This window comes from Poecilia reticulata, linkage group LG15 (assembly GCF_000633615.1).
Source record: "Poecilia reticulata strain Guanapo linkage group LG15, Guppy_female_1.0+MT, whole genome shotgun sequence".
NCBI classification, from domain to species: domain Eukaryota; kingdom Metazoa; phylum Chordata; class Actinopteri; order Cyprinodontiformes; family Poeciliidae; genus Poecilia; species Poecilia reticulata.
Genome location: NC_024345.1, coordinates 3,547,915 through 3,564,303, shown reverse-complemented (window position 1 = coordinate 3,564,303; position 16,389 = coordinate 3,547,915). Strand labels below are relative to the sequence as shown.

The 16,389-nt window shown below is 37.0% G+C and overlaps 1 protein-coding gene across 3 annotated transcripts in view; it reads left to right on the top strand.

Moving 5' to 3' along the window:
- The first annotated feature begins 1,148 nt into the window (after positions 1–1,148).
- Positions 1,149–16,389, top strand: part of anapc1 (anaphase promoting complex subunit 1) — a 55,014-nt gene continuing 39,773 nt past the window's right edge. For all 3 annotated transcript variants that reach the window (XM_008428801.2, XM_017309138.1, XM_008428799.2), the window contains exons 1-20: positions 1,149–1,351; positions 1,985–2,224; positions 2,310–2,474; positions 2,631–2,673; positions 3,008–3,105; positions 3,358–3,440; positions 3,545–3,618; positions 3,710–3,855; positions 3,937–4,097; positions 4,881–5,006; positions 5,102–5,320; positions 5,801–5,896; positions 7,253–7,343; positions 7,823–7,888; positions 8,020–8,157; positions 8,870–9,010; positions 9,824–9,884; positions 15,255–15,310; positions 15,725–15,856; positions 16,087–16,161. In XM_008428801.2, coding sequence (XP_008427023.1) covers positions 2,009–2,224; positions 2,310–2,474; positions 2,631–2,673; positions 3,008–3,105; positions 3,358–3,440; positions 3,545–3,618; positions 3,710–3,855; positions 3,937–4,097; positions 4,881–5,006; positions 5,102–5,320; positions 5,801–5,896; positions 7,253–7,343; positions 7,823–7,888; positions 8,020–8,157; positions 8,870–9,010; positions 9,824–9,884; positions 15,255–15,310; positions 15,725–15,856; positions 16,087–16,161 — 2,187 coding nt within the window. In that variant the 5' untranslated portion in view covers positions 1,149–1,351; positions 1,985–2,008. The remainder of the gene's footprint in view (positions 1,352–1,984; positions 2,225–2,309; positions 2,475–2,630; positions 2,674–3,007; positions 3,106–3,357; positions 3,441–3,544; positions 3,619–3,709; positions 3,856–3,936; positions 4,098–4,880; positions 5,007–5,101; positions 5,321–5,800; positions 5,897–7,252; positions 7,344–7,822; positions 7,889–8,019; positions 8,158–8,869; positions 9,011–9,823; positions 9,885–15,254; positions 15,311–15,724; positions 15,857–16,086; positions 16,162–16,389) is intronic.

Below are 16,389 nucleotides of genomic sequence, written 5' to 3'. Positions count from 1 at the left end.
TATATAACAATCGGAAAGAAATGTGTAGATTTTTTGATTTTGTGTGAATTTTGCAGGTTTGTGAAAAACTAGAAGGACTTATTGATGTAATTTTTAGTTTAAAGGGACACAAAGAGCTACGGTGGGCCAGATTTGGCTCAGGGGCCTTGAGTTTGACACATGTGGCCTAGAGGATGTGCACTATTTGAAGGGGTATGCATAAGACTGACATGTCACTTTTATGACAGTGTCATATCTGTCATGAACACAAAGAAGTCTTTATGAATGTTTATGACAGTTGTCATGAAGTGTCATTCGGTAAATAATTACACTTTTAATGCAATGTTGTTCTAAAAGTTGCATTAAAAGTTCATTAAAAGTGCCAACTTTGCATGATTTTGTAAATGATAATTTAATGCAAAGTCGGCATTTTTAATCTACTTTCAAGATTGTATTTCATTACCTCTCTGTTTAAACCGCGACTCCGAGCTGAAGCAGAAACGATACTTCAACGTTTTCCGTCATCGGACAAGTAGCAAGTCTACTCCACTTTAAAACGTTTTGGTGAATAAAACGTTTTGGTGAACAGTTAATTCACCAAAAACTGTTCTGTAATCTGGAACGTTTGCTACGTTGAGCTCCAGTTAGCCGCCTCATCTCACTGCGCGAGAGGCAACTGCGACATGCGGCACGGGCAAAAGGTCAAAGGTAACAATAAGACCGGCTTATTATGTTGTACAAAAAAACCCCAACAAAAAACTAATCATTTTAGTACATGTTATTATGTGTCAGAAGAGGACTTAGAAAATAATAATACCAACAAAAAAAAAATAAAACATTGACCAAAAGGGCACTTGGGGGCAAGGAGCAAAAAGGGCAGGTGCTCAAGCACCTCCAGGTCCCCCCTCTGCACGTGCCTGAGGAGACAGAATAAAACTCAGTTACATACATTGTACAAATCTTTTTACAATTTGCGTAACTTACAATGTGCAAATATTTTCTTCAACAACAAAAGGTTTTATATCGCAAAGAGTCCAACTAGTTGAATCCAGAGAACAATTTTCATTTTTCTTTCAAAGATTAACGTAATTTTGTGCTACTCTCTTGACAGACCCTTAACGCATCCACCTATCAGTTTCCAGCACAAGCCGTTCTCTCTGCTGATTGGCTAAGACAGGACGGAAGTGGCTTGTCAGAACAGCAAAGATGTCCGCGCTCATTTGAAAACTTGTCGTAGCCAACTTTACATTTTGAGCAACACAACCGACTCGTTTTTATGTTAGCACGGTTGAAGACGTTGTGGCCAAGCCAACTATACAGTAAGGAAAGACGAGGACACCGCGACAAGGGCCTGCTTATTCCTTATTAGCTGGTAAGTTGGTAAACTCCTCCCAGTAAACTCACAGCTAACATGCTAAACTAGCTTTGATGCCATTGAACCTATAATGTTTTAGCGTTAGCATGCTATTGTTAGCTTTTTTTTTACTCTAAGAAGTTAATTGACAAGCAGTGAGCTTTGCTTTGGAGTATTTCTCGTTAAAGCTCAGCATGTTGTTTGGTTTTGTGGTGAGTTTTGAAGCGAGACGGTATTGGTATTAAACGTTAAAAGGATTGAGCAAAAAGCACTGTCATAATAAATGAAAGAAAATAAGGAGATGCTACCAGATTTTTCCTGTTGGTGTCTAATTTAGCTGATTAATGGAACCATTCATAATTGATTTGCACTGGATTCAGAAACATGAACAATAATTTAGCACAGTTATGGGTAAAATGCAGTTGGCATGTTCTGCAATATTACACAGTAATTTCACAATCGCATTATTTTGCAGTGGTTGTCTACAGGTGCTGGAGCTACAATGAAAATGAGATTGTGTTCCTTACATAAAAAAACCCCAGCTTGATCTCAAAACCCTGAAGAATCATCTTGTTCCTCAGAATAGGTCAGATCAAGTAATTGTGAAAAATAAGCTAAAAACAGTTGCCCCCACAAACTGTTTCTCCCCAGAAATAATGCTGAAATCTGGAACTCATGTCGGAAGTCGTGTATGAAGAGACAGCCACGATGATTGCCGCAGGGGATTTGCAGTTGTTTGTCCCGTTTGGCCGAGAGCACTGCAGGAACCATCCAAACGCCTTCAACCTGCAGCTTAGGGAGCTCCAGCCAGCCTCTGAACTCTGGTCCTCCGACGGTGCTGCCGGGCTGGTGGGGTCCCTGCAGGAAGTCAGTCTGCAGGAAAGAGAGAGGGTGAGATGGCACGGCTTTTGCACGTAGCTTTTCTTTGAAAAATATATTTAATCTGAAACACGCAGTGGCTTCTTTCCATCATCAGGAATCTTGGCAGCTCAGGAAAGGTTGCACAGGAGTCAAAGAGGATGAAGCTGAGTTTGAGGAAGAACTTTATACTGCGGGAAACATGGCTGTTTGGAGCCAGGGCAGTCGTACACAAGCCTCCAGTGTGTACAAGGCCTTCACCGTGGACAGCCCAGTGCAGCAGGTGGGTTATAGAAAAAAAACATCATTTTCTGTAAAATATTGATGCTAATTATGTTTTTCATTGTTTGTTTTCATAAAAACTGTTTTCAAGTATCTTTTTTTAACATGGAACATGGTGATTTCTCTGTACTTGCTGACTGTCTTCTACTTCATACAGGCTTTATGGTGCAACTTTGCTGTTCCTCAGAACAACAATGACGGTACAGTAAAATTATGCTTTTACTAAAAGGCTAACCTGTCACAATAAATCAATTAATTGTGCGAAAAATTAAGAGCTTAATAATTTCAGTTTGCATGATTGTTTTTCTCATGTCTCTCTCTCTTTATTTATTGATCCTAGACAGGGTATACATATGCCATTATCTGGTTAACAAAGTGACAATATGATTGTTTATTGCAATAATTTCTGGGACGATTTATTCTTCAGCAAAATGTGTTATCTTGACAGGCCCGTGCTAAGCTTTCTGTGATTTTTCCTTTACTTTCGTTCAGGGTCCATTTATGCTGAAAGAATTTGATTATTTTCTTTTTCAGCTGAAGAAGTGGAGCAAACGGTGTGTATTGTCCAGAGTAGCTGCATTAACGTACACACTGTGACGGGCAAAGATTTCATCTCACCGCTACCTTTCCAGGTGAGGGAGAAAATAAACAGACACAACTTGGTGCGCTTCCTTGTGCTAGATTCTTAGTTGGTCCACTAAATGAATCTAGAATGATCTCCAAGCTGTTAGTGCTAAACAGTAATAATTGGAAAAAAAGATTTATCAGTAGAAATTAGATGTAAAGTCCATGAATGTTTGCCTGATTTTATTTTTACATTATTTTTCTATAAGCTTGTTATTGAATGGTTTTGTTTCTGATCCGTCTCATATTGCCTGTTTTAGGTTTCAAACGTCTGGGCGACCAAGTTCGGACTTTTGCTGGAAAGGAAAAACGCAGCGAATGACACACAACCGAATCCTCCCGGGTAAGATGATAAAACCCATCAGTACTTGGACATACAAGCTCAAGGCAGATGTCATCACCTGAACTAGTGCTTCCTCATTAAATTCCTGTGTATTTTCTATACAGAGAACCTCTTCCAACAGTGTTCAGCATGTTACATCCTTTAGATGAGATTGCACCCATTGTGTGCAAACCTCCAGGTACAGCACAGATTGGGCTGTTGGTTTCTTTCCACCTGTCTGAGTGTTTATTGACCAAACTGATACTGGGCTTCTTCTTATGACTATGAAGGCCCGTTTGAAGGCTCTCGTGTGCAGTATGTGTCTGACTCCAACATGAAGATGGTGTTCACCTGCTGCCAGCCCTCTATAGTTGTATCATATGATACCGTACAAGGAACGCACACAGTGTGGGCCCTGCGGAAAGTCACAGATGATGTGAGTGACCTCACACTCAGGCAAAAAAAAAAATCCTGAACAAAAACGTATGCCTTGTCTGACCCCTGACCTCTTTCTCAGGAGCGTTCCCTGGTCCTGCGGTGTCTGACAGAACCAGCTGGGACGCCGTTGGGTTTGATGGCTTCAGGTTTTCTAGGATCTCATTTACGTAACACCTCCCATCTTGACTCACCTGGAGGGAGTGGAGGAGGTGGAGGGCAGGGTTCTGCAGCGGGAATAAGGTAATGGATAAAAAGAGAAATTCCTGCTTTCCTCTTTCCTTAATTTTATTTTATTTTTAAGAAATTGGAACTTAATACTCCAGTCTTGCAGAACTTATCTTCTGTTGGTTCACTTCTAAAATCTGTTGTTATCTATTGTGGACAGGCCTGTCCAACCATTCCAAAACGTCAGACTATTTGTTGCTTAGACATTGGTTATGACTGTTATTTGCTAAATTGCATTTTAGCTGTTGGTTAAACGGGATCTAAAACGTAATCAATGCTTTTGAACTCAGATAAAAAAATATATAGAAAAAACTTCGTTCTTTCACAGAAGTTAAACACTTTGTGCTGCGTTTGGCTTCATAATTCACCATCAAACAGGGTTTTGGTAAGAAATATAAGAATTTTCAAGACTCCTTTAAAATTTAGTAAATTCAAGACTTAAGTAATTTTTACATAAAAACTCAAGTAAGAGAATAACTTGCCTTTTTGCTCATGTTTAGGTTAGTTAAACATTTTGCCTACATATTTGAATACAGTTCTTTTTACACAAATGGCTTATCTATAGCTAGTCATAAATAGCGTTTTAGTGAAAATGATATTTACCCAGTTTTTCAAAGATATTTCTTCAAGAGAGAGCTTCATGTCTGGCCAGGTAGGTTTATTACTGCTCGTCATAACAGGTTTTGCAGTTTTGCTTGAAGTGACAATACTGAAATTCCTCATAAGGTTTGCTCAAAACTGTAAATAAAAACTCAAAGAAGTAGTTGTCCCACCCTGTCTTTTGTCTTCTTCCTTCAGTTCTGCGTTCAGCTCTCCTCTGCACTACAGCACTCTGCACAGTCACCCGAGCAGGATCATGACCTCCTCACCAGGAGTTCACTCTCGAGTTCATTCTCCAAACATATCCAACATGGCCGCCTTAAGGTGGGAGTGAGTGTAAGCCACAGCTTTATCATTCACCTTTGGAACATGAAAAGGGTAAAATGTTTCTGCTCTCTCTCTTCCTGTGTCCATCCTAGTCGCGCCCACTCTCCTGGCATGGCTGCTCCGTCTTATTCTGGCGCGTCTCGTTTCAACACGTCCTTCCACAGCCCGTCCCCCAGGGGGCACCACGGCTTGTTGCCGTCTCCTAACAGTACTGCCAACGAGAGCGTGGCGATGCCGGAGATGGAACCGATCATACCGGACCTCTGCGTGGAGCAGCTGTGGAGTGAGGCGGTCTCCGCTGGATGTCACAGGTATTAAACCACAGAGAGCCGTGTTGGACACAGACCCAGAGACGTCCTGGGATTGAGCTATTAGATTAATACTAGATTAGTTCTGTGTTGAAATAAATTTATCTCTAACTTCCAGTTGAATGCTTTTTAAAAAATATTCTGTCATGTAAAGCTACTCTGATTTGTCATCTTAGAAACCAGGGTTGCTCTACTGTGTGACAAAATGATCCCCCAAATAAAATAAAAACAATATATTTTATTAATGAAATTGTCAATGTCTGTGTTGTAATATTCTAACAATTTTATTCATTTCCATATTTTATGTTTGAATCAAAATTTCTTTGGATCTTTTAAGCAAAATGTTAAACTTTATCTGGGAATAGTGAATATGTCACAGTTGTACAAAACACCTAAAAACTATATTTATTGTACATTTTGTCATGCTGTTTCAGTTTTGTATTCCTATGTGTTTTACTAGTGCTGATTTCTTGCATTTTTCAGGGAGATGAGCAGCCAGGCATCTAAAGTATTTCTGACCTCTGACCTCTGTGAGAACCACTATCTCTGCTTCCTGGTGGAATCACATCAACACCTGAGGTAAGCAAATATGCACTACTGCTGCAATTTTTGGCTTTTATTTATCAATGGCTTTTATTTTTCCATTGATGATTATTGCATAAGAAACATTTTTGTTTCTCCAACTCGGAATGAATCCACATCCTTTACAGCTGCTCCCTTGTTTTTTTTCTGTACAATCTGCCACCGCATTGGCTGCCACATTAAATTTAATTAGCAAGCCTTAAACTTGAAATTTATACCATTTATACTCTTCAGAGTTATTGATGCAGCTTATAGATCTGTTTACATCACAGTTTTTTATTTAATCTTTATAAGAAATAAATAAATAAACCCCATTGAAATTAAGATCCTCTTTTTCAAGAGTTTTTGCGAAGAGGCAGCAAAAAATACAACACAGAAAAATAAACAATTAAATCAAAATGTTGGAATAGTACTTTTATGTAAGAAAAAATAATTTGTGGTATCAAATAAGCTCTCTGTGTAGAACTATATACTAGTGTGGTGTTTACATGTCAAGCAAGTACGGCCTTTAACATGAGCCATATAGACGGTTGCCAAGAGCAACAACTGCTGCTGCGACAACTCCAAACCCTCATCCTCAAAAAAACAAAACACACGCACAAAAAAAAAATTAAGTAATGGGGAATTAAATGATTGCATAAATGTGCATTTGTTGAACATCTTTGCTGCAATGATTAATAATTTGTCATTATGCCAGCAATATATTTTGTAATTCTTGTTTTTCTTTTTTTCTTTAATTTTTTTAAAAAATGGTGCAGAAAATGCTTTGATTAAATAATTCAGAAACTAAACTGAGTGTTTCTCTCTCTCAAAACCCCCCAAAAAACAACTGATGTAGCAGGATGCAACCCCTAAAACTTTCTTGATCTTGATATGGAAGTAATCTCTAACATTTTGTAGGTGGATTGACTATCATTATCTGGGATCTGTGTTTGCAGTGAACCAAAAGCACAAAAACAAATACTGTTATATTGTACATCACTTTTTTTTGTCCGTATATTTGGCTTTGAGTCTGTACTTGAATTTCTAATTTGCCAACCCCTGTGTATTTTTGATTAATTTCAGTTTGGATTTCAAGAGTTTCTCTATCCAGTAAAGATCTGATCATTTCTTTATTTAAAGCTCTACAACGAAGAAGGCGCAATAATAATGTAGTTGACGGATGCTGTCTGAGTCCTACCAAACAATTGGGTCAACATTAAAGAGCCATTAGAGCAACGAGAATTGATTATCTCTCTAAAGCAAATTTAATCTAGAATGCTTTTCTGTGATTTTCCTTCTTCCTTTTCCCTTCCCTATCGAATTAAACGGTGAAATGTGCACTTACAAATTGCCGTGTTTTTGTTCCTACAGATGCGTGAAGTTTATAGAGAGCAACGATGCCACCCAGCTCATCTTCCCCTCCGTCACAACCATACCTGCAAAAGATGCTGCACCTCTGCAGGTATTCATGGCATCCCAGTACAACCAGCTCCAAAACATTTTCCTATCATAAAGGGAAGCGGTGTGTTCCAATTGCTAAATAAATTTACTTCTTTTTTTCCTTTTCTAATGTAGAGATGGAAGTTCATTGGTTATATGAAAAAACTTGAAATTATATTGATTTTATTATTTTGGTGTCTTATTAATTTCCGTTTTTATTATGTGTTTATACATCCATTTTATCTCGATCCATGTATATATTTTTTTTTATTTAGTATAAAATCATCCCAATTAATTTTAGATAATTTTATTACAATTTAAATATTTATAGTATACTGAAATCTTATTTACCTTTTAATTCAATTTCTTTACTTTCTTTCCTAAAATGTGTCTAAATTATTCTGAACTTTGGACCACTGTGGTGGGCAAAAACACAATTGGCAAGTTTTTAGTTTTGATTTGTTTTTTGAAAAGTCTCATTTGTATGTTTTTGCTCTCCAGAATATAGATGCCATGTTGGTTCTGGAGGCTTGTGGCAGTCTGGTTATTTACACAGGCATCACAAGGGTAAGGACAACATGGGGACAGGTTGATGACTGCATGAACACTCAGCTGCCTCACACACTGTTAGTGTTAACTTATTCAATAGAGTATTTCAGTGATGCAGTCCTGAATCGGCTTCCTTTGTGCTCCTGCAGGTCAGTAAGGTGCATCTCCCCAGCCCACTGTCTCACTCCATCAGCCTGACCAATCAACTCCCTTATCTCAGCACACCGGTGGAGACCGTCAGTACACCTGCTAATGCAGGCAACAGGCACATCCACAGGCTTAATGAGGTAAAAGAATGTGGCGTTAATGCACTCCACTCGAATGTATTTTTCAGACTTGAAGTAGGAAACAGTTGCGTTTATTCCACAAAGTTACCTGTTGAGTTGTCTTTTTAACTTGAATATTCATACTATGTACATATTTTAAATGGTCAAATATGACAGAAGTACTCTACGGTTTATTTTTTTTTTACATTTATAGAAAATTTTCCTGTCCATGTTTGAATACCGTAATTTCCGGACTTTAAGTCGCTATTTTTTTCACGTGCTTTGAACGCTGCGGCAACAATGTATTTTATGAGGCGTTTAATTCAGACGCTGAAGAATGCGACTTTAGAGGTTTTAGGTTGATGAAGCTGGTAATCAGTGAGTTTTTCTGGCAGGCTGCTATATTTATTTTACTTTTTCATGTTGTCATGTTAAAGATACTATTCAGGAAAGAGTGCATTGTATGTTCTTGTAGTTGGTGGTACGTACTTCATTAAATTTCTTTTTTTTTTTTTTTTAATCTTTCTGTGTAAGTATCTCTTGTTAAAATGGACACCTGCAGCTTATAGACGGGTATATGTATGTTTTTTTTTTTTTCTTCTTAAAACTTACGGGTGCAGCTCAATAGTTTGGAAATTGCGGTATTTTAGTATTTCAGGCTTTTTTTTTTGTCTTGTCATCTTACTTGATTTTTTAAAATTAATTAATGCATTTTTTTATTCCTTTTTTTAAGGATGCAATGCCCTCTCCAGTGTCGGAGCTGAAGAGTCTAAACATTAAACAGGAAGCTTCATTCATTGAAGACTTCTCGTTTCAACAAGCCACGCCTTTCATCCTCTCTTTGCGGGACCCTGTGTGCAACCGGGTCACTCTGGTAGGTTGATTTATTTATTTTTTCTTAATTTTTAAAATATTTATTTTTTTAAACAGTTCAGACATTTTACCGCTGTTCATAGATTTCCAATACTAACACCACACATTAATTCCTTTCCTCAGTAAAGTATTTAATATCAAATCATAACTAAATCCCTATCACCTTTTTAAAGCATGAAATTGAATTTATGTGAAAATAATTTTTAGCACATTGAAATGAAATGAAAAAATCTTAAGTTCATTACATTTTTTGTATTTTCAATTTTATGATTGTCTATATAAAATTTTTTTTTTAAAATCAGTTCCATAAATTATTTTAAGTAGGGAACAGCTTCTAAATTACAATCTACATAGTAAAGAGAGGAATGGAATACCTTCAGCTGGAGCTCCAGTTCTGGTCCAACGCTGCAGAAGCTTCTGCAAGTAAATCTGTTGTTTCTGCTTTCCAAAAACACTTATTTTCACCAAGTGTATGTATGTGCTCCACTTCTAGACATTCATTTCGCAAATCAATTTAAATTTCTATTTACCTCAGGTTTTTTTTTGTGCTGGGGGATTCCATCTCCTGATGGAAACCAGTTGGCCTTTTCACAGAGCATCTTTTTCATAATGCAACAGAAAAAGCAAAGGTAGAGATAATCAAATAGAGGATGGACAAATTCAATTTGCCTGCTTTAGTTTGACTTTACAGTTGTACAGATTGGAGGATTACACTGCTCAAAGTGTCTTATTAAACGCCTCATCTGTTTCCCCAACATCTGTGTGGAATTGGAGCTGTAATGTGAATTTTTTTGCTATTTGTCTTTATTTCTAGGAGCTAAGCAGTGGTGTGATGCTGAGGATCTGTATCCCAGAGATAGCTACCTCTGAGCTGGGTAAGACGCTCTGATTTAGCACAGGCAACAAGAACAAGGTGGTTGTTGTCTAATTAAGCAATGTGTTAATAAATTATTTACTTTCTTTCTTTTTACTCGCCCCATTGCTGCACAGACAAATGGAGACAGAAATGACTGCGTCAGAGCAGTTAAGCGCTTCAGAATTAGATTTGCGAGCTGCTCTATGCTTCACAGTGACGTAAAATCTTTTATACTGAGGATGCCATTACAAAGCAGACACACACACACACAGGCTGACTCTTCTTAATGGTTATAATTAATCCACCACATCAATGTTCTCTGCAGCTTGGGGAGAAAAAATAAAAATAACAAAATCACATTGACATCTCTAACCTAACTTGTTCTCATTTTTTTGATTATTTATTTTAAAATATCATAAAGAAATCAGAAATATTTCATCGAGAATGATACATTTTTCCTCACTTACCTCCATTATTATATTGCATCCAAAATGCTGATAGAGGTACTAAAATGTGCTGGTGTTTATCAAGACAGTGAGTAGGAGTTACATTTTCATGATGTGTTCATTTTGTATGTTCCAATTAGGAGAAATACTCTTTTTGTAGGTAATAAAGCCACATAAATTAGAATACTTAAAAAAAAAAAAAAAAATTTTAAATTAATAAAACACCTTTTAGTTTTTGATTTAATTATGTTTTTTTTGTTTTGTGGCGGGTATCCGGTTAAGTTCAAACTGGAGGGAAAAATAATCTCTTAATTGATAATGAATATAGAAGTACACTAATCCTTCGTGGTGCACAGCCTGCTAGCTCAGAGCCTGCTCGCTAGTGGGGTTGTTTATCATCCTATCCCTAATATTACTTGTGTGTACAGTTAAACACCTAATTATAGTTTTTAATGTTAATTATTGCATGAAACAATTTATTCTTTGGACCCCAACACCTTTGGGAATTACCTACTTTTAGGTCATCTAATTTGTAGAGTTGGAAATAAAGCATGAGAATGAATTGCTTCTCTGCGATCATTTATGTATTGGATTTTTCTTTCACGTCTATTTGATGTAGCAGGATTTTTTTCTCTCAAGAGACGCTAATGCTTGAATGCCATTCTGTTTTGGAGTTTTTGAGCAGTTGCTTTCTAAAATAAAAAGCATCTTCGTCATAATTGACAGCTGAGGATGGAGGACCAAGATTAAATCTGCTGCTGTGCAATAAGAGGCTCTGTCATTCTGACCTTTCTGCTTTGCTTTAATGATGCCTGTTTCTTTTCTCTGCTTTTGAAAATGACCTGCAAAGAAAGAGCAATCAGATTTTTTGTTTTTTTGTTTTTGTCATTTCATAAGTTATTTGACAATTTTGTATGGTATAATACGATTCATATGGCACAATTGGTTACAACCTTTACGAGACATTTACATGAATAATTTTGCTTTTATCCTGAGGGGCCCATAAATCAGGGAAATTGACAGTTTTACTTGGAAATACAGCTTTGACCTAAAAGTATTAATCCCTACCATATCTTATTGTCTTAAGAAATAAGGTAATGTAGCTCTAATGCAGGGGTCCCCAAACTTTTTCCTGTGAGGGCCACATAACTTTTCCCTTCTCTGGTGGGGGGCCGGAGTCAGTTTGTAACAGAAAAAGTGTGACGATTGTAGGAGTGYCTAAATGTAAAAATRTAYTGTTTTCCAGAAAGCACAATCAAATAACATTCTCTGGGTTCTTCACAGAAAAAATCCAGGAAGGATTATAGTCCGTATTTTCCGAACTACGAGCCGCACCGGACTATAAACCACAACCCCAAAGTTTTTTTTTTTTTTTTTTTAAACCACTAAACATACACATATAAGCCGCAGATATCTCTGCTGCTCCAGATTTTCCACAACTATGCAGCAGCAGCAGAGAGGGGCTGACACCCAAATTTGAATAATAACAGGTCAATTGAAAATTCTATTTATTACATTGAAAAAGAAAAAGGTGCCAAGTTTAGATTTAACTGAACTGATTACGGTAGTTTCCGAACGGTAACTGTAACGGTAAAAGTGCTGATCCTTCGTGTCTGCTATTAGCATGTGCTAAATGAAAATGGGCGCTTTCTTCTTCTTCTTTTTCTTCTTTAGATTTCTACGGCAGCTTGCATCCATTATTGTTGCACTACTGCCATCTACTGGATCCTAATATCTATACCTCCAAATTCTCATAATGATCCCAGTATTATAAAAAAAAACCAAAAATCTTATTTTTCCCCTCAATGCTATTTAACTGATCAACAACATTCTCAAATTTCAATTCCCTATTAAAACCTAATTCCGTTTTAATGGTTGCTTTCTTCTTTTATTTCCAATTTTGACTTCCAGTGATTCACTTCCTGCTAAAGAGCCCCCTGGTGGTTGAAAAAAAATTCACATGTAAACGGCTTATAGTCTGGAAAATACGGTATATGAAAAAAAAAAATCTGAATGCTCTCTGGTATTGTTCAGGGGGCCGGACCAAATGTGGAGGTGGGCCGTAGTTTGGGGACCACTGCTCTAATGCATTATCTGACCAGTTAAACTGGGGATTAGCTTTGTCATCTTCCACTATCTAAATTAGCGGTTCTCAACGTGTGCGGTACCGCCCCCCTGGGGGGTGTTCAGAGGACGGCAGGGGGCACTGGTGGAAATCTTTACAAAAGGGGTCGCTGGGATTCCGTTGGGGAGCTTTTGGTCGAAGGTAAACTTTACACCCTATATGCACAAGACAAGTTTAGACTTTGAGCAACTTGCTAAAACTGTATTGTGTAACATTAAATTATGCTTGGCTGCAACTGTATCGATGGCAGCTCTTCTATTCAGTGTTTGTAGCTTTTGGCACAGCTCCGTTCTCCTGCTAGTAGCTTCACCGCATCAGTTCAGCATTACACCGGCTGATGACGTTGCTGTGATTCACTTTTAGTCTGGTATTTTTGTACATATGTTTTGGCAGTTCTGTGATCATGTCAAAGCAGCAACTTATATTAAAAAGTGTTTTATTTCCGTTTGAAAGCTGCCCGCTTCCATGGAAGGACGACAGAAAATCGCTCTTATAAACATGTAATTACTAAAATCACGATACCCTCACTTTGTATCCCTCTGAAAAATGAACCCATTTAAATAAAGAAATCCCTCAATGGGTGATACCAAGATAGAGGGCGTTCATTTTATAGCGTTAACACCGGTGCTGTAAGTGGTCTGGTATGAAACGGGTGTGATAGAACAACGGTGCCACAGCACTTCTACATTTCAATAATATACCGAAATTGTTTTAGTTGTTTTAAAAGGTTTGTATCAGTCTGCCTTTACCACATCGATACGTTTCCCGAACGCTGCACACCATTGCGCAAAACTCTGAAACAGGAGAAGCGGGACATAAAGCGGAGCGACAAACTAGATGTGAATTATGGCATAAAAACAGAATTCGGCGCTGAACAGTGAAAAATCAACACATGATGTGAAATATATGGCAATTAGGTGGTGCAGCAGGTGATGAGTGAAGATTACTGATGGTGAGCGTCAATAAACGATAAAATAAATGTAGCAACAGGACAGAAACTAAAGTGGACATAGAAATAAACCAAGAGAGGATAATATTAATCAAAGGAAGCTAAATGGAAATGAATGAAGAACAAAATGCAAGAATAAACTAAGAAACTAAAATAAATACAGAGGAATAAACTTGTATGGCAAGACATTTTGAGCAATACTTAATACAGAGGACTGTATAGCAAGAATAAACACACTATTTCGAGATAAAAGGTAAAATAATATTGTTGAAGTGCCATGGGTTTAAGACCATATCTAGTACTGAGAATAAATATCTTACAGACTATAATAGTAAATAACTGATCACTTATTTATGTTTTTAATTAGATTTGATATATTTATTTCTTCAATATTATTTTTTATGCCAGTGTTGATGTCATGAGGCTGATGACTCCATGACACTTTCAGTTTGACTCATTAGGATTTGATTAAGAACCAGATTTGTTCTTTGTAATTTCTGTTCAGTAAAACTGTTAATCTATAAATCAATAGAAAGGTCTATATGAAGATATAATCCATGTTTCTGTCTCATATTTGTATGGCATTAAAAGGACCTGGAACTTTTGTTTTTCCACTGAAAGCTCTGGTTTGCACAATAAATGCCACGTAGGTGAAATTTTATGGTTGATACTCTGATGTCCCATTCTCCTGAAGGCAGCACAGAGCTGCACGACCAGAAACCCACAGAAACACTGAAGAGAAGAAGAGCTATGATTAATGTAGTTACAGTTCTATCCATGTTTTAATGTTGCAGAGCTCAGTCGTTTTGCAAATAGATCAAAGTTTAAACTGGCATGTTGAACATCTTTTATCTGGTCATTTTGTGTAATATTTAACAACTAGAAAATGGCACAGAATAAGAATAGTTTTTCCAATCTGGTTGCTGTTAGGCCTACCAATTTTAACTTGAATGTTCATTGCATTTTTTGTAGACACATGTGAAAATAATTTCTATTCCCATGACTTTTTTGTTCTCTAGGAAATTATTTTTGATGATAAATACAGAAGCATAAAAATCAAAACATCTACAATAGTGATAGTAATATTAATGATAAAATAATAGTGCAAAGTAGCCTACAAATTCTTTGGTGGGGGGCGGTGAGGGACCTGGATAAAGGCTAGGGGGGCGCTGGGCTGAAAAAGGTTGAGAAACACTGATCTAAATCTTATCTGTAGGAGCTCTGGTTTTTACTGTAAGCCAAAATGGTAATTTATTTCTGTTTTCAGCTATAATTAATTCCCACTGTGTCAGCTGTGTTTGAAGACGACTTTATCTCCCTTTTTTTTCTTGCCTGTTCCTTGTTCCTGCACCGTTTCCTATTATTTAGTAATCGATCGAACGGACGAGGCGTTCTTCTAATGAAATGGCATTTATCCACTTCCTTTTCGACCTTTCTGACTTCGGACGACCAATTAAGATAGCCTAGTGATGCTGATTAGGAATCTGATTGGTCAGACACAGCAATATTAATTAATGTGCTACTGTTTTTGTTTTTTCTTCTCCCTTTTCTTATTTGACATTTGTTAAAAAGCATCAGCCACATATTGTCATGATAAAATGGGTATCACACAAGGAAAGAGCTCTTGCTTTAAATAAATGAAGTTAGGATTATTATAATTCTTATGTTAAAAGTAATGATCAGAAGAGGATAAACGCATTCAATTTCTTTTTTTTTTTGTGGAAAATATCTCATAGAAAAACTGTAGTTTTAATAAATCCAGTTACCTGGTTGGCCTCTTGCATGACTCAACCGGAAGTTCTGTGGAGTTTAGGATGCAATTCAATTGAAACTCTAGAAAAAATGTTTTTTCATTTTGTTTTGTTGCAGTGAGGAAGTGCCTTCAAGCGATTCGGTTCATCCTGCCCAAAGACGTTGCCATGAAGGTTTGTGAAAGTGGGGATGTTGAAACCCAGATTGAATCGAGTTAGATAAATCTGAAACGTTAAACTTTTTTATTATTGTTTTAAATAAGTCATGACAGACAGATTCTTCCTATGCTGATAGAACTATTACCACAACCTTACCAAATGTTTCCTTAAACTTTTTATCCCCACTTAAACTTTATTATTATGATTTTTAGTGATATCATTTTGTTTTTACCATGTAGAAACTACCTCTACTTTAGTAAATAATGACGTGAATATATTTAATTTGCTTACATTAAAACTTGCTACAGATTCCTCATTTCTCTGCAGAACAAAAATATTACCTCTGTTCAACTTCATTTTTGAAAGTACAGATCTTGGTACGATAATTAGGTCATGAGAGAAATTAGATTTTTCTCATAAAATATGCAGGTTTTGGTGAAGTGGTACAACATCTACAACGCCCCCGGCGGTCCCAGCGCTCATGCAGAGTGGAGCCAGTTCGTCACCTGTTTCATGACGCTGATGGGCTACAACACAGAGCGCCTGGCCTGGACTCGACACGTGAGTCAGCCGTTTCTGATTCTTCTCTTCCAATTTTCAGTGAGGTTCGGCGTATCTTCAAAAAACACTGATAGTTACACCTTCAGATCCGACTGTTGAGAAAGTTCTCGGCTGACTAAAATATGTAACGTCTTCAACTTAAAAATCTTTTTTTTTTTTTTTTTATCAAACAAAAATATTCCTTCAATTGATCATTTTCTTGTTTTCGTTTTTCTGTTTTCTTTCTTAAGCTGCAGTTTGAAGTCCCGCTCTCTCCAGTTATTGCTGCCAAGAAGGCTCGTCCTTCTGACGGAGGCTCTGATGAGGTATGCAAGATGCATAATGTGAACAACGATAACAAATATATGTATCTGTGGAGGGGGAAAAAAACTAAACTATTTATGAGATGTATGTTATATTGAGAAATATAACCAAGATGTATTTTTGAGAACATTCATAGAAGATCGACTTGCTGGCCGGACTATTTGCATTGCTGCCATTATCATATGTATTTTTAGCATTTATATGTATGTATGTGTGTGTATATATATATA